The following is a 27,844-nucleotide window of genomic DNA, read 5'->3' as shown; positions in this document are numbered from 1 at the left end:
TCAGACAGGCAACACGTGTAGCCGAGAAGCGAACCCTCAGTCCGAAGCGACACGACAAAGCTGCACGTGTCGCTTGTCGCTTGCATGTCACTCGGATGGGGCTGTTTTCTCAATATTGTTCATCGTGTCGCCTCAGTCTGTTGGTAGTGCATGCGTGGTGAATACTTGCTTGTAGACTGAAGGGGCTCGTGTCGCTTGTCGCTTCGGTCTGAAATCTCTCTTAGGACACTGCCCTCCTCCACTACTAAAGATCGGAGAAGGAATATTTTGTTATTACGTTCATCTCATTAATAATAATAATTATACTATGATAATAATAATCTGTTTGATCACCAGATGAAAGAGCGTTTTTGTCAGGTGGGATATCGGATAACTTTTTTTACCGATCCGATATTTCTATAGATTTCATGTAATTTACTGCAAAGTTCCACTATTTCGTTACTTTTTAATGAATATAATGCTATAATTCGTGTGCCCTAGTTTTGTGAAGTAAATGTATAGACAAGACTTATTGCAGTCACCTGGATACATGATTTAATCAATTTATAATTTGATGTCGGATCGCTAAATCTCTAAATTTTATATCGGTATTTTATCAGTATCATGGATTCCATTGCTAATGCCATAGCTCGGGAAGTATATCTAAAGGAATTATTTGCGTTGTAGAGAAACGTATGGAAAGTTGATAATTAGCACAACCGTAGGCAGAGAAAGTAAAGTGAAGATGCAGACGCATTGTTTGCAACATAGAAAAATATACATCTATTAAAAGCCATTTGGTAGCAGCACTTTCTAATCGTGGTAAAGGTTCTGCATCCAGCACCAAATTTGTTACATCATTATTTTCCCAAGAAATACAGTAAAACCTGTCTGTCCCGGAACATGATGGTTCCGAGCAAAATTCCGTCTTAACAGTTTTCCTTCTTATACAGGGTTGACTTTAAATACAGTATAGAGCGCTGCAGGAAATAATGGAAAGACAGATTTACATTTCGCATTACTTATAATGCAGAGTACTAATGCATGTACGTACATGAATAAAAATGCGATACAGTCGCAATAAGCATAGCAGAGATCACAATTATGTAACTACACAACATGTTGGTACACTTTTTACAGTATTGTAAGAACGTACAGTATATACTTACGTATCTTTTCGAACCCGGGACCCCTGGCATCGTAGAGGGAAAGAGAAAGATGGAATAAGAGAGGTGAAGAAAGATTGAGATAAAAGTGAAGAAAAAAAGAAAGAAACAAAGAGATAACAAGAAAAATAGAAAGATGACGAAAGAACAGAGGAGAAATAGACATAGAAAGGTGGAGAAAGAGGGTAAGAGATGAAACGGAATCGTAACAGCTATGAGTATTGTAGCGCATTCTTTCATATCGACAATGTTACCGATAAGCGAGTGGCAACAGAGGCGTGTTCCACTTACAGTATTGTATTGATTGTTTTCTTGCGAACGAAAAAAAATAAATGAAGAAATTTCCGTCTTACTGAGAATAAAAACATCTCGTAGGTCGTTAAATGGTGTTCCGTTTCCGCGTTAAGGAGGTTTCCGCCTTAAGCAGATCTTTTACAGGTATAAAATCGATCCGTTCTGGGGACTTTTTTTTTTTTTCGTATTTACAGGTTTCCTTCTTATCGAGGTTCCGGGATATGCAGTTTTTACTGTATATATTTAAGCAACATTATTCTGTAAAAACGGGGGAAAAGTTCAACTGCGTTGTTCTGGCGTTTAAAAAGCGATTTCTTTTCCTTATATTGTTCGAGTAAAAATATGCACATTGATTATTTTACAATTTTTACAAACTTATTTACACGTCTTTTACTCATGCATCACGGACACATAGTATATTGATTTTTTAAATGTTATTTCGGTGTTCTGTCACTTCGGACGAATCGCCAAGATGAAAGTGATACGATGAAACTGGTTAAAAAATAATCAGAAACGTACATAGACTGGACGGAACAGAAGCCCCACAGAGATTACACTGGCTGAGAGTCCAGACGTCATATATATATATACACACACACATATCTGAGTGTGTGTAGATGGAGGAAAATTTTGCATTAATAAGGGAAATTGTGTTTTATGGATTTAGCAACAGTGCTAAATTTGTGAGGATCTACAACAGTTTACGCCAAGTGCCAACATTTCTTTTCTCTCTCTCTCTCTCTCTCTCTCTCTCTCTCTCTCTCTCTCACACACACACACACACACACACACACACACACACAAATGTGCGATGGACTCGTACTGAATGTATTCCACCTCGGGCTGCGACAGCTGTGTTTACATTCGAAACGAGATCTCACGGAAGTAAATGCTTCTGGTGTGGGAGTTAATTAGATTGGCAAGGTGCAAGGGCAAATGTTGATTTTTATTCTGTAATTTATCTCTATTCAAGCTTGGTAATTAGCAAGCGCGAGAGAAAATGTATGGGTTGGGTGAAATTACAGGAAACTCGCGGATTCACGTTGACCTTCGCTTTCCCGTTTCCTAGTGACAGGCGTATTTGAAGACGCAATTTATCGATCGATCGTGTCATCCCGTGGGTTGCTTGTTTTTTTCCTCCTGCTATTTTTTCAACGCGATTTTCTATTTTGCGAGATTCTGTACGTTTTTGAGTGAAACGCATCTTTCGTTAGGTGTTGAAAGTGCACGTTATGTTAACGCTGGTCAAGCAGAAATGTCTACATTGTGTGAATGAAACTTACTTTCTTTCGGTGAGGGAGAAGTGCAATCTGTTGCTGAATTCAGGTGTAAACAGGAGATTCATTTATTTGCAAGAGAAACATTTTTCTTCTCGGGGAGATAAATCTACATATATTTATTATTAATATTGACTAGAAGTAAACTTAAAAGAGGCTCGCACTGGTTTAATCGGTATGGCGTCTGACTGCCATGCGAGAGACCAGAGTTCGATTCCCGCGCCGAGTAATTTCAGATAGTTTCCAGCATTTTACAGCGTTATCCCTACATAAAGCGTGTCTAGGGTTCAACCAGCCTCTACTAAATTGGTTCCTGGGAAGTAAAGGTGGTCGCAGCGTGGTGCTGATCACATTTACAAGTGCCGAGATTGCGAAAGTGTGGATCCCCCGTTATCTAGCCAAGTCGTAAGAGGAAAACATTAATATAAAAGCTACTCGCAATTATATTTACCAAGGATATGAACATTCGCATTACACAATTTTAATTCTTCGCTACTCGTTAATGCGTTTTTACAACATGTTGCTGTTTTAGACCCATTGAAAGAAATAACATTTATTTCGATAATTCTTCAACTCACGTCTTCTTGTGAAAAATTTTAATATGAGGACGATAAATGAGAAGTCTGGAACGATGTAAATTTTCCTCGCTATGAACTTTGTGCCTGAAGTCACTTAACATACTAACTACTCTTTTTGTAGCCAAAAATAACAAATATTTAATAAATCGTTATGTATTCCTTGATAATAAGCTGAGGACTGCCAGTTTCACTTTTCTTAAACGATTGATTGATTTTATTTTACTTCGCGTTTTGTGCCTCTTGGCTAATTTGCGAAGATGGGGATGAGTCATGAAATGGATGAATGGACGTTCATTCACAAACAACCAAGCCCGAGCGGGATTCGAACCCGGGACCCCTGGCGTCGCAGCGCGATGTGCTTACCACTCAGCCACAGGTCCGGCACTTATCTTAAATGCCTTGTGATGAAATTTGAAGTAATGAAACGATACTTGCTTTATAATTACCAAAGAACTAGTAAAAAATACAACATTTTATAAAGGCTACCACACATTTTAATTTGTTGTTGCCAAAGAAAGTCCAGGTCCTCCCCGATGGTAACGTCGTTGCATTGTAATCAAGGGATCCCGGGTTTAATACTCGATAGAGGTACATAGTGGTTCGGATGACACTTTAAACTGTAGGAGCAGACCATATCTGTGCGAAAAGTTGGACTTCAGAAAAACTCAAACCCAAAGAAACTCAACTAAGGATTATTGTTTCATTCCAACAATTCGATTTTTTCTATGTTCTTATTTTTCTATTCCCAGAAGTTTTCTCAATGTTCACTTTATGGACAGAAATCGACTAATCGGGACTGGTTTTAATTTAATTCCAGAACCGCGTCGGGAATGTAACCTGTTGATTCGTGTGCTTCATCCTCTCACAGCAGCTACATCCGGATTGCGCACACTTTTCCGGTTTTATCAGTGGTATCTGATAAGCCGTTGACAAGCTGTCACAATGTACAGGATTGCGCACAGAAAAATGAGGCGATGTTGTCAGATGTAAAATGTTCTCAAGCCGTTCTCACTTCTGTTGTGTTTGTGGGTGTGTGTGGACTTACACGTGTTTTTGCTTTGTTTTGCCTAACCTAACCTATCTTGACATGCTAGATTTACTGGTCAAGTTATATTTTTTATTTAATCCTTAAGAGATTTACTATTTTGTTTCTAATTTCTCTCTCTTTTCTTGTCTAAACTAAAAAACAGTTCTGCGCACAGACTTTAAAGCTATCGAAATGGCAACGTTCGACCAAAATCTGTGCTCAAAACAGGTCAGTGAGATTTGTGCGCAATCCTGGATCTAAAGTGTGCGCAATTCGGTTGCGGCGCTCACAGCATTTCTACAAGCAACAAGTATGACGATGGAGTTCCCAACAAATTATCGACAACAATTTTGATACCAAAGGTCAGTTACTTCGTCTTCGTGTGATGAACGTCTTCGTGTGATGAACTGACTATGGCTAAGTCCTGCTTCTGGAAAAATGTAGGTAGTCTATGCAAAACACAAAGTAAGAATTTACCTTCAGGTAAAGCAAATAGCTCCAGTGAAACTGGAAACATTGCTTGTAGGACGTTCTATTTGCTAAATAAAGATGGTGTTTGTTATTCTACCTGTCTATAATTAGTATGTCGAGGGGAAGAAGGGGATTTCACCAAGTGGAAAGTGGCGTTCTCGTGGCCAATCTCCGCATGGTTCAATGTCGTTGCAGAAGCGGGAGAATAGATTGGAATGTAAATATCAATATGCAGACGTCAGTGTAATAGCAGGTTTTGCTGTGCTCTGTATTTTTAGAAGCTGGAATCTGTTTGGTTCCAAACTTTGAAGGACAGCGCGGTACTCATTCGCACAGCCCTTGTGTTCGAGTGCTGCGTTCACAATCTTCATATCAGTTGGTTTTTTGCTGATGTGCTTCGTTTGATAGTTTCCCCCGGATATTGTCCTTCTGTAAGTATGAATGCTTGTTTGTTTTGAAGCAATCTTCCTGTCGGGATTCCTCTGTTAGCGCGTAATTGCTGATGCAGAGAAGTTGACATCTTGGTGTGGTATTTAGAATTTTCCGGTGCAGGGAAATTCCACTGTTGTGACGCACCATGTTATTACACACACAAACACGTCGCTTTCTACCTCTTGGGTTAATCGCGATGGTGAATGGATGATGGGACGAGCACCATAATACATCCATGCCTGATCAGCTTTCGAACCTGGGACCTTTGACTTTGTAACGCATTATGCTCACCACGTGGTCAGCATACATGTATATGTTGACCTCCGTAGTGTATGCAAATGGGGACCGACGAAACAAATCAATTGAATTTAGAGTTTCAGTTGCATATAAAATTTATGATCACGAAAAAGATAATGCGATAAAAAAAATAGGTCAAAAGAATGCCAGGGTATAAGGAGTGATTCTTTACGACACCCAAACATCAATCGCTCTTCCTCGTAGCACACCGTGGACTGCATTTTGCAGACTAGCGAAGCTCTGGCGCCTGGACTAAAACCGAGTATAATCCTCGTGTTATTATTATTATTATTATTTATGATTTGAAATAGGGTTACACGTAAGCTTACAGTGTTTTACACAGATTATCTTACTATACAAACAGCTTTGTTGTCCATTATGTTTGTGGTTGTTCCGTGTTTATCATAAAATAAAATAATAAAAACCATTAAAACACTGCCATTATCTCCCAACGTGGATGACAAGGAGCTACAAGATGAAAAGTTTGTCTGAGGACATTTAAAATTTTAAGAGGAGAAACTGTTTTTCGCTTATTTTTAAGATATTCTAAGTAAATAAGCGAAAGTAAATATGTAGTTTAATTGGGTTCAGCATTTCCCTCATGCAATTACCGTAAATTAATTCAGTGATTTTATAACAAAAAAGTATGGTACAGAAATATGATCAAAAAACATCATTGCGAAAATCGTGGGGACAGGAATTTAAAAGAAAGGACTGTCCCGCAGCAGGACGTCTGCTAGCCTTAACAAAGGGTATGTTTATCAGCAACTGTTCCGTGCAATGCACTAAGAATGATCAATTAAAACCAAACACTGCAATTTCAAAGAAACCAAAATGACACATTGAAACGTGTCAATTGATACCCTAAAAATTCAGCACCTTGATCTGATTCATTTCTAGCTCTGTGTATATAATGACCCCATTATTATTATTATTATTATTTTTTTATTATTATTATTATTATTATTATTATAAGTATTATTAGATTAGATTAGAAATTCTTTGTTCATGGGTCCAGTGGCGGCTGGCCAAGTGCAACAAGTGCAGATGTTTTCACCTAATTTTGAAATTAATATTGACATCTTTCATTTGCTTGTTAAATTAAACTATTTCCCAGCAGAACGCACACGATAATACTCAAATAATACGCCGCTCGGCGCTACGCACTTGAAGAGTTCGTCGTAGCTTAAACAAACCAAGAGCAGACGCCGCCAGGTTGCGGAAGACTTTAGCCGGTTGTCATGGCAACGGTGACGTCACCTAGCGTTGGAATTGAACGGGTGTCGCCATCTAGGTGCAGCAGTTCTCTCGTCGACAGAAAACATTGCATCCAGTGGTTGTGGCAAAATCGTTGCGTTCTCGCGAGATCTTGTTCCGCGTGTGTGTTTCGCGTTTCCTATCGTGTGTTGTGTTCATGTGTTGAGCTGTGGTTTGTACAATGAACCCAGTAAATGACTTAGTGTGTAATTTGTTGCAGACATCATTTTCCAGATGGACGGATGAAGACAAAAAAGACGTTTTAAATTGTGGGGGGCCCACTGACACTTACTATTTGTTTTTCATTGCCTATAAATGTACTTCTTCACCTGTTATTTTAGGCACGAGCCGCTACTGCTGGGTCGAAATTCAGCTTGTGGCTGCTCTGCCACTTAACCCACAAAATCTAGTACAATAAAACAAACAAGAATACAATTACTACTATAACATAAGAATTCCATTACATTTGTCGCTTCTAAATATTTCAGTAACTAACACTCTAAAAAGATAAAAGACAATTTTACTCATTCACACACATCAAAGTAATTATGAATTCAGTAATTAACACTAAAAAGATAAAAGACAATTTTACTCATTCATACACATCAAAGTAATTATGAATTATAATTTTGAATTCAGTAATTAACACTAAAAAGATATAGACAATTTTACTCATTCACACACATCAAAATAATTATGAATTATAATGAATTAATTATAATTATGAATTAAGTAATTAACACACTAAAAAGATAAAGACAATTTTACTCATTCACACACATCAAAATGTTCATCTTGGGTTCAAATTAGCTCCTTTTTTTGTTTTGATTTCAACGTAAGCATGCTGAATCTAGTCATGTGTACTGAGGCTCTGTCCTTGCTCATGTAGGTAGAAGTACTTTTGTTACTGCCCTTTTAAAGCTGTTGTATGTAGCAGTAGTAGTAGTAGTATTTGAATACATGAAAATAAGTTGTAAGTTGTGTCGTAATTCAGTGATAATGATCCAGTGTAAATAGTCGATTTCCTTTCGTATGTAGACTTTGTACTTCAAAGTGAACTTTAATACCAAACTTCGTCTTGTCGGAAGGAAGCATGCGTAAATACACAAAGCATGACACCAAGAGTAACCAAAAAAATGTTTAAATTTTCCCTGTATCGGACGGTACTTATCTCCGGGGAGCTTATATCTGCATTTCGAAGGTCAAGGATCAGGTTGAAGTAAGCATGTCATCCGATTTGTCCATATACATCTAGTCACAATCACAAGGTTATCGTTAACATAGTGTTTGGTTGCTTATTCTCCGACAAATATAATCATTTTCAATCGGTTTGTTCTATGCAGGTTTAATTTGACACTGCCTCGTGTCGTCTCGTACAGGGGAAAGTAAGTATATCTCTTCCTCTGACGAGAACGAGATTGACACGAGATCTAGACTCGGTTTCGTTTGAGACTGCATGATATTTGAAAATATTACCTTTACTCTACTGTACAACTACTTCAGACATACCAATATCTAATCTACCTGATTTGTTTTACATGTAAGTAAAGTTTTGTTGATAGTAATTGCAAAGTCAATCCATTCGAAATGACAATTGCGAACTTGTGTCGCATGATTGCATGTATATTCATGATAAATCTATTTTTTTTTTTTTTGGAGTGTTCGTAGAGTCGAAACGAGGTGTCAAGGAAAAAGCTATTGAGAAGAGTTTTTTTTGTCTTAATTACCTCTATACGATGTGCAAGTTTGTGCGGAGACCCGTATATATTGATTATATACTGTGATGGCCTCCCCGATGGCGCAGTGGTAGTGTCGCCGCCTTGTAATCAAGCGGTCCTAGGTTCGATCCCGGTGGAGGCACATAGTGGTTAGGATCCCACTTTAAACTGTAGGTCCAGTCCCGATTAGCCTTACTGTGCATAAAGTGGACTTAAAGCAGCAATTCAATCAACCAATCAATCTAATCAAGGGATCCCGGGTTCGATACCCATTGGACGCATACAGTGGACCGGATCCCAATTTAAACTGTAAGTCCAGTTCTAATTAGCTTATCTGTGCATAAAGTGGACTTAAAAACTCAAAACTATATACTTCAACGAGAACGAAACAAACATTTACAACTCAAGATGACAGTGCAAAATTTCGTCTCGTCTCGATAATTCCGTGGCGGAGTGGTTAGCAGAGCGCTCTACGACGTCAGGGATCCCGGGTTCGAATCCAGGCCTGGGCAGTGTTCTTGGCGTCATTAATACTATCATGTCATCAGCACCCATGCCTTCAAGGCCCAGTGCAATACGCAAGGGATAGGTTTTACTAGGCTATCGTAATATCGATTTTTGACATGTTTCAGAACAGCTAATGCTGATATTTGATGTTTTGAAATATCGATGCAATATGTATTTTTTTTACGAGTCCTGATGTTTATGGGGGCTATTCACCGGATGTTTACATTTCTGTGCTTCCTTGGTGTGGACGGAACTTTACTTCCGGTTTTCAATAGAATAGCATGGAGTTCAAAGGTGTAAAGGCAGTGTCTTAAGAAAAGGCGACAATCATTGTGTGGCTTTTGGTTACAATAACACAAGGTTGGGAAAAAAAATATTTTTCTCGGGTATCTATACATAGTTTTCAGACAGATCCGATACGGAAAAATGAGTGAATTCAGGCAGTAAAGCGAAAAGACTGGACACAAACACGAGGGAATAGGCTCTATAGTCGACACTAACGTGAATCTGGTGAAACCAGTTATTTTACAGACTTATGGGGCACTCTAGGCGAAAGCGCAGGCGCAGCGTATTGTTTAGAGAAAGTTTCCACATGGCGTCCAGTGGTAGGAATGTCCTTACGGCAAAAATAAAATCAACTGTGGACACTCTTACTCATTTTCATCACATTCTAAGAACGGTTAAGGCATACTCATCTTGTGCATGTTGCTTCATATCGCTCTCTGTTAAAATTATAATACATTTTCCGAACTAGTGCAGTTTGAATCCATCAGCACGTGCGATGTCTGAAAGCAGCAGACGATTCTCACCGAACAAACCAGCCTCCTGGCCCGTGCGTTTGGTGAATCTCGTTCTCGCACGAAACGCACGGAATGTGACTTTTGGGACAGCATAATGAAACTCACGAAACGCACGGAAGCTCTTATGGGACAGCCAATTACCATAACTCGTTTAACGCGTTAAACTCGTGTGACTTTCGGAACGGGCCCCTTATTCCACTTGTTTACATTGGAAAATTGCCCAAACCGGAAGATCTTTCCCCGCCATCTATAATCGAATTGCCTGATCGATTATTTTTTGTTTACTCAGGAATAACCCCCATAATACATGTTTGATAAGAAACGGGGTAAGGCGCCCAATATTGATATACTTTTTAAAATTAACTTAACCATAGGATATTATGCCATCTCTGTTCATAAGAAAGTGTACTTTACAGCCGTCGAAGTGATCTTCTCCCGTACCCTATACTCGATATTCGTGGAATCCCCTCCCACTCTTCTGTAGCAAATATTTCTCCGAAAGCATAAACTACAATACATCCTTATCAAGAATGCATCATTGTGTACGCATAACCTTGGACCAACCCTCTCCCTCACAAATGCCAAAACCGGTCTTTTCCAGTTCGCTTCCAGCAACCAGTGTTTTGACTTTGACCTTGTTCATTCGACCTTGCAGGCTCAAAAAGGAAGCTGAGACTGGTTGAATAACCCGCAAGGAGCAGACGATCAGCTCCTGGGAAAAGAAACGAGAAGAGCCAGGCTTTGACGTTAGGGACTGGGCGTGTCTTCTGCGACGTTCAATTTGGATCAGGGTGCTAATCGTGCGTCCCAATGACGTCACAAAGGAGATTGAGTTGGAGGGTTATTTGTATGTAAATAACACATTCCGGCTGGCGAAATTGTATGCTTTGCAACGAGCAAGGTGGATACGTACAGGCGAGCCCATTCAAATTTCGTGTGACGTAGATTGGAGGACCACAGAAATTTGCACAAACGAAAGTTCTCGTGCCTTTTTTTACATTTAAGGCTTTCCAAGAACGCTTGTTTAAATTGCTATTTTTCAGATGTTTCACTGAGGGAATTAAACGTTCACATTTACTTTATTTAAAGATATTCATCAATTAATAAAGCAGTTAAGAATATATAAAATTCGACGTTTCTTTAAAATATATCTACGTACTTCCATAGGTTCACAAAAGTGAAATATGTTTTCGGTATTTTGAAACAAAAACGAACATCAGGAGGACTTGGCTTGAATGTAGGAGGGAGTTGAGCAAAGGAGGAATTCTTTGGTAATTTTCATTCGTCATTCTGGGTCCAAATATTAACCTCAGGAGAAAGCAGTGGCGGTTGGTGGCTTGGGTCTATGGGTATGCACTTCAAATTTGCGTCCAGCAAGGGTGTTATCACACCGCTCGATTTTTCACACCCGTTATTGCGTACACAATGATGCTAAGTGTATTCGCAACCCAAGTTAGGAGCACCTTTAATTGATAGTGAGACTATGACAGAGTCGTTTTTCATGAATATATGACTTATTACAAATTTGATAAAGGAAGACTATTCGGGAGGAGTAAAAAAAATACCACTAGGACGTATTTGTGATTAGGGATATTTATTTGTTTTGCCAATCATTTATCAAGTTTGTAATAAGTGCACTTTATGCTTAAATAAGCTTAAATAGGCTAATCGAGACTGGACGTGTGTACGCTATGCAGTTTAAAGTGGGATCGGAACCACTATGAATGTGCCTCCACCGGGATCGATCCAGGGACCCTTTGCTTACAAAGCGACATCGTTGCCATTACACTATCGGGGACGCCCACGATCTTTTGAATCAGTTTTCTATCAATATCATATTCAGGCTCATGTGCACTTGCAGTCGTATAATGAATGAATTTTATTTCTGTCTCTTTATGAACATTAAATCTCCTTTTGATTGAACACAATGACAAACTAACATTAAAAAATTTCTCCATATTTTGTAAACAAGTTCCTATGCTGTTGTGATTCTCAAGATTATTGAAGGTACCACGGGCTCATTATCGGGGGTTACAGGGGCACCGTGCCGTACCTCTCAATAATCCGGAAAAATGTATTGATGTATATGTAAAATTTTGGTGTATTATACAGCCCACGCTCTAAAGGTACTGACGCTTAGGGACTAAAAAGAAACGTAATAGCGCAAGTATGTTATTTTTATCATAAATAAAATATATTACATTTGGTATATTTGTGTTTAGATATGTTACATTATAGGGACTGCGGAATACTCAAGTCTGCCAGGTCATGTAATTAGTAAGTGTATATATACGTGCAAATGCCCAAGTGTGTGTTATAATTCTTACGTCAATTTCATCATATAACCATTCATCGTCTCATCTTCGCGATTAACCAGAAGTGGCAAAAAAGCGAAGTAAAATAACATCGATCCTTCACCAGAAAATCTACAGCCCTTCTCAAGAAATTTATCAAACACCCACCCACTTCCTACAATAAGTTGCCACTTGGAATCGAACTTCTATCTTGTGATTCCAAGACTCTAAGCGGCTTGCAGCCAAGATCAGATAGTGGAAACCTGTTTCTTGGGATTCGGTTCGTTGCAAGAAAAGTTATAATGGATCACTGTTGTCCATTCTATATTTTTGTCTGCCTATCGTATCACGAAACCCGCTTGTTCCACTTTTTAAATAACGCCCAAATTGCGCAGCGCTCTAAGAAGTAATTACCACGTGTTTTTCTAAGAACAATAGAACCTGACCACGTGGTAAGTAGATTCCAGAGAAGTCGCCGAAGACAGCCCGTCGGCAGAGTTTCACTTGGCTGGTGTCCACGTCAAGGATTCTGTCTCCTAGCTGGGGCATGTCTTTGGCACGAGGACACGCAGGCCAAGCAAGCCCAATAACCTCCCCCGCTGTCGTGTAATCAGTGTTGCCACGTAAGGTACTCTCCACAGCCCAGAATAGCATACAAAAATTATACTGTGCTCTAAAAACTGTACATTTTGGTATTTTAACTGTTTAATAGGCTTACGTAATCACGAAACTATTGAAAATATCTAGATAACACTAGCGAAAGCAAACCACACGAGAATTCACTTCATTGCTCTGGAATAAATTCTAAACTGATGTAATTTTTCAGATTTTGGCATATCATAGCGGTTTTTCGAAAAAAAAAAATGAGTAAAGTGCTCCCCTGTGCTTTGCACCACGCCAGGAAGGCGTCAAGGGGGGAGGTGGAGTTAGGGCCCCACACTTTCTTGATCACGACCGAAGTTTGGGGTGATGTGATCAGCACCACGCCCCTGGCCGCCTTTACCCCTTGCATATACATCAAGTTACTTTACCCCCAGAGTTACCTCCACGTACCCAGTTTATACGACGCTATAGGTGGGCGCCGGAGCCGCTTGAAGATGTGGAAAAAATCCCGATTCTTCCCCGCCAGGGATCGAACCCGGGTCTTTCGCATGGGAGTGAGACGCCCTAACGACTGAGCTACCACAGCTTTTCGATAGGTGAGCAAAATTTGAAATCAGTATTCAGCATATACTAGACCAGAATTGTTAGTTGCCTTAACAATAGAACTCAAATATCTGATTGGAAAGGAGACCGTTTAACATGCTTAAAATTGAAAGTAAAAATTTCCAGGCCAGGCAGTATTAACATGGTGACTAGCTTATCTTCATATTTTCACTTGACTATTTGTATTTTTCTTATTTACGCCACTTTTCTGTGTCTAGGGTAATCGTGACGATGATTAGGTGATATTGATGACAATAGTATCCATACCGACGCCAGAACTCGAATCTGGGACTGTGTGGTGAGATCGTGGAGATCGGTTCTCAACGCGCTCGGTCGCCGAGGCGGTTTCTACTTATCAGAATGCGTTGGAGATTCAGAGTTTCTTCGTCACCCAATATCGCAGTTTGTAAGTATACAGGGTGTTTCTGGGCTGATGATAAAAACTTTCAGGGATGATGGAGAAGGGCACATGTATCAATTTGAGATAAGGAACTCTGGTCCGGAAACGACTTAGTCGAAAGTTATAAGCGAAAATCGGTGTATGAAGATGTAATGTCGCACAAAGTACTGGCGTACCCGTTGGAACAACCCCGGAGTTGTTCGAACAATGTCACAGGCAGCGAGAATTCTTGCCAGGAGATCCTCTTCAGTGTAAAGTCCGCGCGTTCATTATATCCCCAGCGGTTAACAAAGGGAGCGGTGCTCTTTGTTAAAAGAAACACCCAAGCGGGCGGTTTTCTTTTGAAGGAACTGGAGTAGGAAAGCGATGTTGCCAAATTGAAGGAAAGGGTAAAGAAAAAGAAAGAGAAACAAACAAATTAAACAATATGTAAAGAGAAAAGACTCACGCACCCGCCTGCTCCGCCTTGCAACTACAAGAAATGTAAAGAAAATGTGGCAACAACGTCTGAGTGCACGCGCTTATCGGAAGCGGTCTGGCTATTGTTGGCTATTGTTTCCAGTGTTAAGTTTTATCAAAGGGTTGCCGATGGGGATATAATGAACGCGCGGACTTTACTACAGGTGTCTCGCACACAAGACTTTAAACATGACCCCACAAGAAGAAATCAAGTGGGGTCAGATCAGGTGACCGAGCTGGCCACGGAACAGCTTGTGAAACTTATGCAGGTAATAAAAGTATTACATCTTCATACACCGATTTTCGCTTATAACTTTCGACTAAGTCGTTTCCGGACCAGAGTTCCATATCTCAAATTGATACATGTGCCCTTCTCCGTCATCCCTGAAAGTTTGTATCATCAGCCCGGAAACACCCTGTAGAAGGAGGAGGAATACAATTGAATCTCACTCTCAACAAGCAAGTACGGTCTATTACATCATACTAATTAGATTATTTCTCGCCCTAACTTTACTGACAGTAACTATATTATCTGATTCTAAGTGGTTAAGTTAAACTTAATGCTATTACAAAGCGTGTGACATGCTAGAATGTCGTGAGGATTAATAGTGCGTTTTATTACTCAGGATGGATAGATAGTCAACATTAAATGGATGCGGCAATTCTAGAGTGTCTTTTTCACTTAAGTCTCTGTAAGAGCAAGTCAATGTTAGTTTATACATAAGCATGGGCGTCCGGAGGCTTTTTCCTAGGATGGAGCAAACAAGGATTTTTTTCCAGGAAAGAGGGCAAACGAGGCAAATTTTTCCCAATGATAGTGTTGTTCCCTAAAAAAAAAAAACTTGCTTCTGTTTTAAATTATCATGTTCCTACAACGCACTTACAATAATTAATGTATATTATTGTGACTAATTTGAAATGATATGTGTGAAATATATTGTTTTAGGTTGATTTTCATTTTCCAGGGGGGTGAGCGTGCCCCCCTTCCGGACGTCCATGTGCATAAATCAGTAAAACGTAGTGTTGCCCACGGGACGAGACGGGACAGGCTTTTAAAAATTCGAGACGAGACGAGATTGATCATGTGTCCCGAGACAAACGAATATTTTCGAGACGAGACAGCATTTCACAGCATTTCCACGAGACGAGACAGGCCAAAGTCTCGTCTCGTGGGCAACACTAGTAAAACGGTTAACTTTGTAATAGTCATCTTCTCCAGAACATAAGGTTCAAAACGTGACGTCATCTAACAATCTTCGTTGAATATTCTGGACTAGAACCCCTGTATAAATCCACCTTGTGCTTGCCTTACGGAAATTGAGGACTGTTACAGGGGAAATCAATGATCGATGATTGATTTTTCCTCTTCTCCGCCAAGACAAGTAATTACCCTGTGATCTATGACGCAAGCAATCTCAATGAACTGAACTCGAACAGTCTCCGATAAATAGCAAAATGCAACGTATTCTCACCGAACACACATGTTGATTCCAAGTGCAAGTGTCTACGTCTAGATTTGCATTTGGGTTATTTTACATATCTTTGTAATTAAATTCAGTGGTGAGGGTTAACGACAATAAGTTGATGTAGATGAATGAATATACGCGAGAGACACATATGCATGCCTAACCCGAGATCATGCACCTTAAACCCACCCAGAATTTGTTTTTACTGCAGATTCACTATGTAGCCCTAAAAATGCATGTAAACGTGTATTACATATTAAAGACATAGGTACAATACAGTCGACGACAAAAATATTACAGTCAAGTTGTCCATCGCTATGTTCATATACTGTTTATATTCATCGCAATGGAATGTTCAAACATTGAAACGAAATGCCACAAAACGGAGTTGCATTTAAACAAAAGCGACGTAGAAGGTAAAATCGAATACACACACAATTTGTCAATTTAGCTGGCCCAGTTTCCGAACGGTTAACGCTCTAGCCTTTGGTGCTAGTGGTCCTGGGTTCGATCCACAATGGGAGATCCAGAAAATATTACTATTAGCTGGGGAGCTACATGAAAGCAATAGCAGACTGCAAGCCAAAAAACGGTAACAATGTGAGTAGTTGTGCTGACCACTTCACTTCATACAGGAAACATTTTAGTGGTTTTACGATGACACGAAGTTTGAAAGTTAGAATTTCGTTCTTATCTTGCGTAGCGTAATTTACGCAGTACCAAATTAGTTTTTGAGAAATCCTCCGTAGCCAAATAACTAATGCTCTTGCCTTTGGTGCGAGCGGTCCAGAGTTCGATCCAAAATTTCGGTGTTGACCCAAGTTCAGGAGGTAAAGTGGGGAGATACTTGAAAGCAATTTTAAATTTTAAATCCGGTCTCGAATGTCGGAAACAGCTGCGTTGGGACTCGACGAGTTGACCACGTATCACCCAACGAAAAGTCGCTTGGCTTCACGGAGTTTAGATAGTTTTAATAGTATTTGACAAATTTCTGAGTGAAAAACTATAAAAATGCTATTTAAAGAAAACAACTTCAAAGCTATATATGTCTCTGCCATATCGTGACAAATATTCTCGTGTGTATGAATATTATAGTAATATTAAAGATCACGCGTTCTCTGTAAGCCATGGGTAACGTCTGCGATTTAATAGGCCTCAATATTAAGTCTATTATAAACAATGCAGCAACAATAAACAATGCAGCAACAATGGTTGTATTAATTTTTTTAGCCTCCCAAACTCACATCCAATTGACATTCCCGATATGGTGTATAAACAGTTCAAGCAACGGAAATATCACAGTTCAAACTAATCTCCGTGTCGGACTGATTTTATCACAGCACCCTACGTCGCCAGGGGTTCCGGGTTCGAATCTCAGACGGGCATGGGTGTTCTTTGTGAGTGTTCCTTCGCCAGTATCATCATATAATCACCCATCCTCATCTTCGCGATTAGCCAAAAGTGGCAGAGAAGCGAAGTAAAATAAACAGAATCAATCAATGGCTGTTCAAGGCGGGACAAATTCCTGTTAGGTAAAAATACATACGGTATGTGGAAAATGGACTTGATTAGGGGCATGCTATTTCGTATTTATTTTGATAACAGACTTCTGACTTGTTACTTTATACCGTTCAAATAAAGGATGGTTTACATTAATCAAAAGTTGTTGATTTGGTGTTTGAAGTCCACTTTATGCACAGTAAGGCTAATCGGGACTGGACCTACAGTTTAAAGTGGGATCCGAACCACTTGTGCCTCCGCCGGGTATCGAACCAGAGACCCCTTGATTACAAGGCGAAGACGCTACCACTGCGCCATCGGGGAGGCCCAACATAATCAAAAGAAATGACACTATCAGTCAACATCCTTATGGCCAGACAACCCACACAACACTGCTGTTAAACGGGATTGTATACCTGATAGTGATATAACAGTAATTGGAAAGATCTGACAAGGTAGTCCCACTGCAATCGCTTTTCATATCGACTGTACTTTTTGTTCAGGCATCGTAGATCCCACGTGCCCTGAATAAACAGGCTATTTAGCGGGTAGCTTTAAATTGATACGTTTTCCGAGCTGCATTATATCAACAACACAGATCGATGTGAAAGTAAAATTATAGACCTTGGTTCTAAGGCAAAAGCTTAAAGCACACTGTCCATCTTTTAGATCATAATTTATTTCGTTACGTGATCAGCGACCAAGACGCAGATGTTTTCAAAGCGTACAAACATTATGTAGGAGAAAACCTTTGTCACAAGACAGAGTTTGTTTGAACAAGCAATAATAAATTAGATTGATTTGTGTTCCTATGTCGATTATTTTGCGTCGTTTTCGTAACTCTTTGGTCCATCGTGACAATGAGCATGAAAAATAAAATCGATGATGGCACTGCAAAGGCAATTATATATCCTTGAGTTGACCGGGATTCGAACCTGGGATCTCTGATTTCGCTGAGCGTAACGCTGACCACTCCGTTACGGAGACCGGCAATTACTGACTTTAAACACTGATCTCTCTCTCATATATATATAAATATAGGCGACAAAAATGAATGTTATCTTTTGACATACGAGTTTTGTTTCAAAGCCGTCATAATATCCTCTTATTGGATTTGGAGGGGGGGGGGGCTTGTTATGCGTTACATGATTCAGGAGATGTGAACAAAGTTTTGCGAAAACGATATTAATTTACTGTCCAGTCGTCCCCGTTGCCTGTTATTCGTATGGAAGAGTTACGGGTCTCTGTACTTTCCTCGTGTAGTTAGCAACACTTACTAGGGATCAGTGACGTCTAGACCGGCCTCTTGTTGAGACTGAACACTAAGCGAGTCTGCAACATTCGAATGAGGTCATTTGTGGTCATTCTGCAGCTGCAAGAAGGTCCTGAGAAGCCTTGTAAAGGAAGATATCATCATGCGTCCGACAGATATTGACCGTAAGTAAAATATGTGTAGAATGTGGCATAAAAATCATTCACTTAGAATGAGTGAATGCATTTCTTTTCTCGAAAGTTTTATTAAAGATATTTTTGCAACGTGTTCGAAGTTCTCTGCGCATATAACGAAAGCGATAAATTGAATATTTAAAATGGGAAATAGGGTTCTCGAAGATTTTAAAATCAAATATTCTTACTTTTTGCACCAATTAGATTAACGTATCGTGTAAATACTTGAACATATTGCATTGCAGTTCGTGATATATAGGTCCACCTCAATTTTTGACAATTTTAAAACTTTGTCTTTGATGATTGTTTTAAATGTGTTGACTAGGACCAAATTTTTATTTATTAACTTACGGAGTTTGTAAATTACCCATAAGGTAATGAATTTCGAAGTGAAATGTTCCGTTTTCCGTGCGATATTTGACACGTTTTTTATATTATAACAGGGGCCCCGGGTTCGAATCCCAGCCTGGGCATAGCGTTCTCTGCGAGTGTCTCTTTAATTTCATATCGTCACTCATCCTCATCTACGCGATTAGCTAAAAGTGGCAGAAAAGTGAAGTAACATAAACCACATCAATAATCAAACCCATATTATAACATACACATAATATATTTTGTATGTGTACTGCATAGGTAGGTTGTAAATACTGTGTGATTGTGATCTCATTTTGTTTATATGAAAATGTTAATTTTTTTCTCCAGCATTAAAGTGGAATGTGTCAACCTTGGATTCCAAGACTACTTATTTCTGATTAGTCTTCTATAGTCAAAATACTTACTTTTATATTACTTATAACAATCAGTGTGGCATTTGAAAAATTTAGAAACTTCTCTGAAAGCATCGGAATATTACCATTCCTTAAGGCTAAAAAATATGAAACCAGAGAGGGGATGGGAGAATTTCTTCTTATCCCCTTGTCAATCTGCTATACTTATAATTTATATTATTGTTATTATTTGTATTATTGTTTTTATCATACACTGCCACTGATCCATGTAAATATATTAAATAATAATGCATATATGACACTCAATTGTTTTGACTATTCTTGAGGTACAGTTATAAGTACATATTTGGAAGATTTTTAATATGGTTGATGTAACACAATACAAACTAATGGAACAACAAATGTGGATATCATTATATCACCCGTAGTTAAATTTGTCCATTTATGTCTTTGCAGAGCTAGCCGTGAAGTCTATAGAACAGGCTAAAATGGTGGAACAGCAGGCAGATCAGGCTCAAGTCAATGAACTTGTGTTTGAGGATGAGAATCACCACTGCAAGGTTCTTAAGTCCCTCAACATGATGAGGAAGAACAGGCACTTCTGCGATGTTGTCCTTAATGTAAGTATAAAGAGTGATAGCGTAGTTTTGTATAATTTGCTAATTGTGCCCATTGCGAGACCAGTAACCTATACATGACCCTCCCTTGAATATTGGAAATTTTTCACCCATATAAATATTGTGTTTTTAAGGCTACATTGAAAGTTCTTGGTGAGGAAGCATACGTTTACAGTTTTGGGGGCTAGAGTTGATTTTTTTTTTTTTTTTCTTTTTTTTTGTGTAAGAAGATTGAAGATTAGATTTTGACATTTCATCAATTGTTATACATAATTGTAACTGAAATTACTTTCATGGATCCATGTCTGAATTAGATCAGAATGAGATCACACATTTGTTGAAACTTAAATTTTCTATCTGATTATTATTAGGGAGGCTAAAAGAACTGCCTAACCTACTCATTTGCAACTTCCTTTCAGATTATAACTATTATAATAACAAGCACGAAAGTATCAGTTACAAAATAGCCACAATACTGTCGTTACATTTTCGTCACTAACATCATCACAAGGAAACACACACAGGCTACAACAGTAAGGAGCAAAATATGGAAAAATGTATAGTATTATAGTACATTGATAGGGCTGAAATCATTTGCTGCTAGTATCTGAAAAACCAGTAAATGAGAAAGTGCTAAATTATTTTGTAAAATTAGGTGGGGTGTTGGATACTATGGGCCCCCTTGCTAACATAATGATTCATGCTAAATTAGGAAATTTATCTCTTTTAGTCCTGGTTAAGATACAATACAGTTTCATTGGTATTTATTGAACATGATTTTCAGAAAATGTGAACCTGACAAAAATTCAGGGTTTCAATTCTTATTGTGTTATGTCTTTTACAAGTTGACCAGGAAGATGAGGAAGTAGTTTTAACAAATATTATTAATAACTTTTTGTTTCTTCAGTGGCTAAGCTCCTTTACTCTGCTCAATGTTTTGCTCTACTATAAATTTACCATATTCTTAGCTCTTGAGCATGATGTGTATGTAGTACACTACTGTTCACATAAAGTGGCACACTTTGTAGGCTTGAACAGTTGAAGCATGTGCCACTTTATCTGAACAGGAGTGTACATTGAAACAAACATAGAAGTCTATAATCCATGCGGTCTTAGAAAGATCGTTTCGCGGGCTTGCAGCAGACGACAATATGGGAGTGTGTCAGCGAGAACCAATCAGGTCCGCGAATGAGCGAGCCCGGTTGCCACAGCTAGCTCGCTGCACCCTTCTGGAAGGGTGAGTGACCTCTGCCTTTTGTAAGTGAGCGCGCTTGTGCTCAAAATATAATACGTGTTCGAGATGGAAATGTTGATACCTGTGTTTGTTGTGGTGTTAGTGTTTGTATTGGTTGTAGGAGGTTTACGTAGTGGAAGAAGTATACGGTCAGATGCGAGGGAATTGGTGGTGAATGTGTATAATTTTTTTCAGTCAGAATTTGATGCGTGCAGAAGAAACGAACCATTTATTTCAGTAAGTTTGGTGATGGCCAGAGTGTGTAAAGCCTCTGCCTGTTTGTTCGGCTGAGAAGCAGACGACACGAGAGTATCGGCAACAGTGTGCGAGCGACGTCTGCTGTTAGCCCGCGAAACGCTCTTTCTAAGACCGCATGGATTATAGCCAATAAAGAAAAGAGAAATTTGTTATTTGTAACATGTTTGGAAGTACTGAAAGTACTTTTGCCTCTTAATGGCTTGAAAAGTATTATTATGTGAGAAATTGTCATGAGAATTGACAAGTGACCATGCTCGTAAGTCTCCACTGTGATTTTTTTTTAAAGTTGAAATACTATGATAGTGCTAACAATTCAAATATATTAAGATGATCAACAGTAACACCATGTGCACGTAGGACATCAAGCCTGCTCCACCTAAGCTACTCTAGCATTATACAGAATTTATAGACTCAAAGTTAGGGCTCAAAATGAACAGGACTGGATCGTAACAGCATTTTGGTTCGTGCATATATCTGGAACCTTCCCGTTCCGTATCATCAGAAATGGCAACAGATACTTCCGGTTCATTAAATTTTGTAGATATTTTTGTTTTAAATGTGAACCAAACTGTTAATACTCTTTGACATTGAGTTCTTTGACGTTGAGTACATGTTATACCATTCATATGTCTCTACGTGGACATGCGTTGTTGCTGAGGACACACTTAGCAGCTGTTTTGCTGCCTTTAACTGCTTGTTTCTCGTGGTTCTCATCTTTATATTTTTATTTGTTAATTATTATTATTTGTCATGTCGTTGTTTGTGTATTATACAGCGCATCATTTCACTAGTCCTTAATTTTGTCACTGCAGTAGTTTGAGTCGACACCATATTAACCAAAGTGTTCGATTTTATGAAAATGTCCATTTTGAGTAATCTGAAAGTAAAAGTTTTGACTTCTTGCTGACATGGTGATTTTCCATCAGTGACAAAACATTTGACTCCTGGTCAAGCAAATGTATAGTTTTGTTACTGTGGAACATGTTTTTCAGAATCATTTTTCATTATTGTTAATCTTATGTGCGGTGGACAGAATGAAGAAATGAAAGTGGTAACATTGTCTTGCTGATGAAAAGTATTTTTAAGGTTTCTAAAAAAGAAAAATATGTTTTCAGGTTGGCAACCATGAGATTCCTGCCCATCGTGCAGTGCTTGCCAGTGCAAGTCCCTATTTGTTTGAGTTGTTCACAGCAGATGATGAGAATGCCGGAAAGGGAAACAAAAGGGAAAACGTGATTACATACAAGTTGAATGGTGGTTTTGAAAAGAATGCATTTGAAAGATTAGTCAATTATGCATATACTTCCAGGTATGACTCTTAATTTTTATTTTTCTGTGTTAAATTTTGAGATTTCATTTTTTAATTGGCAGTAATTAATTAGTAAATAATTACTGGTGTTGTAGTCTATAAGTGCTCGTACATAGCCAAATGGTTATTGTTCTGCAATTCTTGATGGAACCCACTTGACAACAATGGAGGCAGAGTACATTCTTGAAAGGCAGATAACAGCAGCTGATCATGCATCATCCTGTGATAATGTGCTTGGTGGGCCTTGGCCCCAGTGTTATATTTACCATTGGCTGTATAAGCAGACAGCCTGGGTGGCTCTGCTGCATTAAGTTGGAGCAGATGTTTTATATTCTGTTTGCTTGGTGATTTTGTTTATCTCTTCCTCTTTTTTTCTTTAACACATTCAAACCCAGCTCTGGAAGGGGCATTTAAACAGCCAGCTCTGGAAGAAGCATTTAAACAGCCAGCCCTACCATGGTCGTTTACGGGCGGAATGTGTTAATATATAACTTTCATACCTCTTGGATCAATCATGATGCTAAGGATGAAAGAAAATGGGATGATAGGGAAAACGATGATAGATCAGTGATGTACCTAAGGTTTCAGTGAGGCCTCTGCCTTCGTTGCACATTATGCTCATTGCTAAGTGTGGAAAATGTTGAGTTGGCTTACGACATAATTGATTATAGTCTTCACTTGTTTGTAAAGTTGTTTGTATGTGAAAAATGGGAGGAGTGACGTGACATCTTGAAATGAGTACGTAAGTTATGTACAAAGCCTTTGTTACTGTGAATCCTTGTAAAGATTTTTTTCCAAGAAGAACCTTCGTGTACATAAACTAACCTCTGTTTATATACACAGCACTGACCAATCCACTATGGAGGCTGGTTTGTTTATCGAACCAGACTTATATAAATCAAAGTGCGCTAATATGTGACTGCTTCATGGGGTGGTATGTCTAGATGAATGTAAGATGAAAAAGAGCAGAGGGGTTGTTACTGGGTGTACAATGTGTGCAATAAAGTATTGTTTACTTATTAAATTTCAGATTGGAAGTTCCACATCATCAGGTGAAATCAGTATACTTAGCCGCTTCATTCTTGAAAATGGATCAGGTTATTGAAGAATGCAGCAAATACCTCATTGAGCATTTGAATATTAACAATTGCTTGGATATCCGTTCACTTCCTGGCTTGAGCAAGCATAAGGGATTTCTTGACCAAGTGGAGAAGTTTATAGCGAAGGAGGTAGGCACCTCATTAAATGGGTTTTATTTCTCTTTTGTTGCTGAGCATTCGTCTACCACTACAATTATGTCAATATATCACGACCTTAAAGTAAAAATGTTCTATCTGCACTTTTGTGCGACCTTAAGCAGACCATTGGTTTACATTCTGTGTACTCCGTAAAGATCATGCTTCGAAGTATATTAGTTTTGAAGAAATCAACGGGGTAAAAATGTACTATCTGCAAATGGGGTTTTAAGTTGGGGTAAAAGAAGTTTCCGGTCTTTGTGACCACCAGACAAATGGCACAACGTTCATCTACGTATCAATCTATTGGAACCTCCAACGTAGAGAGGAAGCAATTAAGTAAAGAAAAAGTGTCAGATCTCACTTATATGATGAAGTCGATGCCGGCTGTGGGTGGACCAACGTTACTTTGCTATGGTGCTGAAGAGAAACGTATAAGATACTTTTTCCATTTGTTTACAGTCTTCTTGGCAATAAGCAATATCTACTCTCAATGAGTACAAATACTTTTCATTTTCTTATCAGAAGCATATGCAGTAGCATGTTATGTTAAAATAAACATTTTGTGTTTCCACTGAGATTATATACTGCAACACTAATTACAACACGGTTACTTTTTTCAACTGACTCTCATGTCAATACTTTCTATTAAACATTATTTCAAAATCCAATCTTCACACTCTTACGAAATTGAAACAATTTGTATTATTTTGTACTCTGGAGCACCTTTTACACCTTATTTACTTTAACATGTACATAGTTCATGCAGAATATAGAATAACTAGAATATTACATGAAGGATGATAAACTAGGTACACAATTAGTTTGTGTTTTTAGTATATTGTAGTGTGTAGTTATCTTTACAGAGAGTGTTTTCTTGTTTGATTTTGAATACATCTGTTTTTCTCACGTTGGGCAATAAACTGCTGTATCATGCTTGTATGCTATTTTATATACGAATTTAATTACTAACATAAAAATTAAAAGCAAATAAATTATTGAACTAATTTCTCACCTTTCTTTTTTTGCAAAAAGTTTGAATATTTAAGGGATAACCTTTTTACTCTCATCTGAAACATTACTTTTGGAGCAAAAAGGTTCTAACTGCAAAGTCGTCCGTTGCAATACCTGAACATTAGTAATATTCATTCATTAATTTTCCTGTATATATTAGAGAAATGCCAGAGGCACAACTTCTTGGAATAATTAGTTTTCCCTGTGCACATAGTCAAATGTTTAACTAGCTCACCTGAGAATATTATGACTTCACAGGTAGAACCTTTTTACTTTAAGGTCACGAGATGCTTGAAGTTGCAGACCAAAATGTCAATCAGATTAGTTTTTAGTGGAACAATTGTTCTTTTTCACCTTGAATTTTTGGAAAATTTGCCTTTATAACTTTATTGATACTTGCGAATAGTACAATACCATATCATATACGTATGTTTAATTCTATTTTAGATTGAAGCAGTTTCCAAGTCCAACATCTTGCTAAGCTTACCCTGCATAAAAGTAGAGGTTCTTAATCAGACCCGAGAAGAAATGTCTCTTATTAAGGGGGACTCTCTATGTCAATTAGTTCTTGATTGGATCAAAAGGCAGTGGGAGGAAGAGGAGCTGAATATGGATGGACTCACAGAAAAGGTATGGTAAAGCTTTAAGCCACATGCACTACACCAACATTGTCGTAAAGACTGCTAGTTAATATATATTGACATAGATTTTTGTCTTTCATTAAAGAAAATGTGTAGAATTTACTTGTAGGCATGTCTCTCCTCCTACCATCATTGTAACTTGAATAAAAAAAGGTAAAGTGCTCCCCTGTGCTTAGCACCACGCCATGAAGGCGTATAGGGGGTGTGGGGGTAACCCCCACACTTTCTTGATCCGGTCATGAGTGGGGGTGATGTGATCAGCATCACGCCCCTGATTGCCTTTACCCCCCAGGGTTTCCCCCAGGTACCCATGTTATTCGATTCTGGGTGGGTGCCGGGACCGCTTTCAACGTTAGAAAAGTTCCCGGATTTGAACCAGCCGGGGATCGAACCCGGGACCTTTAGCATGGTAGTCAGATGCATTACCGACTGAGCCACCGCAGCCACTATTGTAACTTGAATATTAATACTTTTAATAAATTCTGTATAATTCAGACAAGTATCTGGAAATTTGTACTTCAAATGTTTGATATCCATCTATTATATACACATGTCCATTGGCTCATTTTTATTCTATTAAATCTTTTAAATGAGTATGTTTTGGCATCTTTTATCCCAACTCTTAAGAATAATTCCAGGAAGCCATTGAAGATTTCAAGAACAAACTTGTAATTTAAGATTGATCATGCTGCCAATATTGAGTGACAAGATATATGCATTTTGTTTTATATAGTAAAGGTATACCTTGGCATACTGGTGAAATACATTCCAGCATTTTCCCATGTTCACTAAGCTTCGTCAGGGCACTTGAATGCTAACAGTAACAAGTAATGTTACTTGTTACTATCAACATGCAAGTGTCTTGTTTCTTTGCAAGCACCCTGAGGAAACAAGCTAACATGGTGAAATATTGGGTCGGATTGGATTGCATTAGAATGCCAAGGTGAGTTTTTATCTTATGCTAAGTTAAATGGTGGTTCGTGATGTGAACTTTGATGTAAATATATTGTTTATATGATGAACATATTTCTCTGAAAGGAATGAATCTAACTCATTCATTAATTTGTATTTCAGATGCATCTTTTGTATTTGGCAATGGATAACTCTCTACAGGATTGTGCAGAACTTCCAAGTGGTGATGTCAGTGAAACAGACATTGTGCAGGATTACAAAAAAATGTCGAAACGACATTTGCAAAGTAATCCAAAGGTAAGGATGTTTCTTTATTTGCATTATTGGCTTATAAATTATATAGAAAATATCATGTATCGTACATTCAGTCCATGAAATATGTAGTGTGCACAGTAGAACCTTGTCATGTTTGCTTATTTTTGATAATCTGTCTTTAATTGCAGGGGAGACGTAAAGGATCAGTACAACCTGCTAAACCTCGGGTTCTCATATATTCCCGGGAAGCATTTGACACAGTCGAGGGCCAACACATTGGTTGGAATTTAATAGCTGCTTCTCAAGTTGGCGGTAAGTAATTTTGAAAGTTTTTGCAATTTGTGAAATAACAAGACTCCATTATCTTTCAGTTATTTGATTAAATAAAGGCATACTGATATTACACTAGTGTTGCATGTTGCTTTAGTATTATTTCTCTGTTAGCAGAATTAAATTTTCTTCTTGTAGTTATCCTTGTATGGTAGGTAGGTAGCATGGAGATAAAAGTGTGTAAATGAATGAATTTTCATGCTGTGTTTAACTTTGCTATGCAAAACTATTCTGAATTAGGGTTGAACTGAAAAAAATTTCTAGGGAAATGTTATTCAATGACATGAACATTATAGCAATTAAGAATTGTACAGAATATTTATAAATGTTAATATATTCCATTGCAACTACTGGGTGGTGCACGAAAAAGTAGCCTGAGTCAGTAGCACCACCTACCAGAGTTTTACCTTAAAACATTCATAGATTTGCATATTAGATGAAAAGAATATTAAAAAAGCTGGTATTTAATAACAAAATTCACTTTTGTCACACACTATTGCCCCAGAATTAAAGGAAAATAGTTGTGTATGGTTCCCAGGACACTTGGGACTTAATTTGAACCAGTACCTCCAGGGTAGGGATGAAAAGATTTACTGAAAAATCCGTTCCTGGGTACAGTTGCAGATCTAGGTATTCGTTTCTCATTGGATCTGGATATTTTCGGTATTGGATAACCTGGATTTGAACATTTCTGGGCATCCCTACTTCAGATATCAGTAGGCTTAGCCCTAATATGA

The 27,844-nt window shown here is 38.4% G+C and overlaps 1 protein-coding gene across 6 annotated transcripts in view; it reads left to right on the top strand.

Annotated features, from left to right (window-relative positions):
• The window catches only part of LOC145980332 (influenza virus NS1A-binding protein homolog), a 93,770-nt gene that overhangs the window by 51,761 nt on the left and 14,165 nt on the right, over positions 1 to 27,844 (top strand). For 5 of the 6 annotated variants that reach the window (XM_083113369.1, XM_083113373.1, XM_083113372.1 and 2 more), the window contains exons 2-7: positions 19,759 to 19,922; positions 22,527 to 22,720; positions 23,751 to 23,949; positions 25,417 to 25,599; positions 26,685 to 26,819; positions 26,966 to 27,089. In XM_083113369.1, coding sequence (XP_082969495.1) covers positions 19,791 to 19,922; positions 22,527 to 22,720; positions 23,751 to 23,949; positions 25,417 to 25,599; positions 26,685 to 26,819; positions 26,966 to 27,089 — 967 coding nt within the window. In that variant the 5' untranslated portion in view covers positions 19,759 to 19,790. Of the gene's footprint in view, positions 1 to 18,437; positions 18,566 to 19,758; positions 19,923 to 22,526; positions 22,721 to 23,750; positions 23,950 to 25,416; positions 25,600 to 26,684; positions 26,820 to 26,965; positions 27,090 to 27,844 lie in introns of those variants that run through there. The other variant, XM_083113368.1, reaches the window with a different exon arrangement.

This window comes from Lepisma saccharinum, chromosome 27 (genome assembly GCF_977018435.1).
Source record: "Lepisma saccharinum chromosome 27, izLepSacc3.1, whole genome shotgun sequence".
NCBI lineage: Eukaryota > Metazoa > Arthropoda > Insecta > Zygentoma > Lepismatidae > Lepisma > Lepisma saccharinum.
Note: the sequence above shows the minus strand (reverse complement) of the source record. Positions and strands in the feature narration are given on the sequence as shown.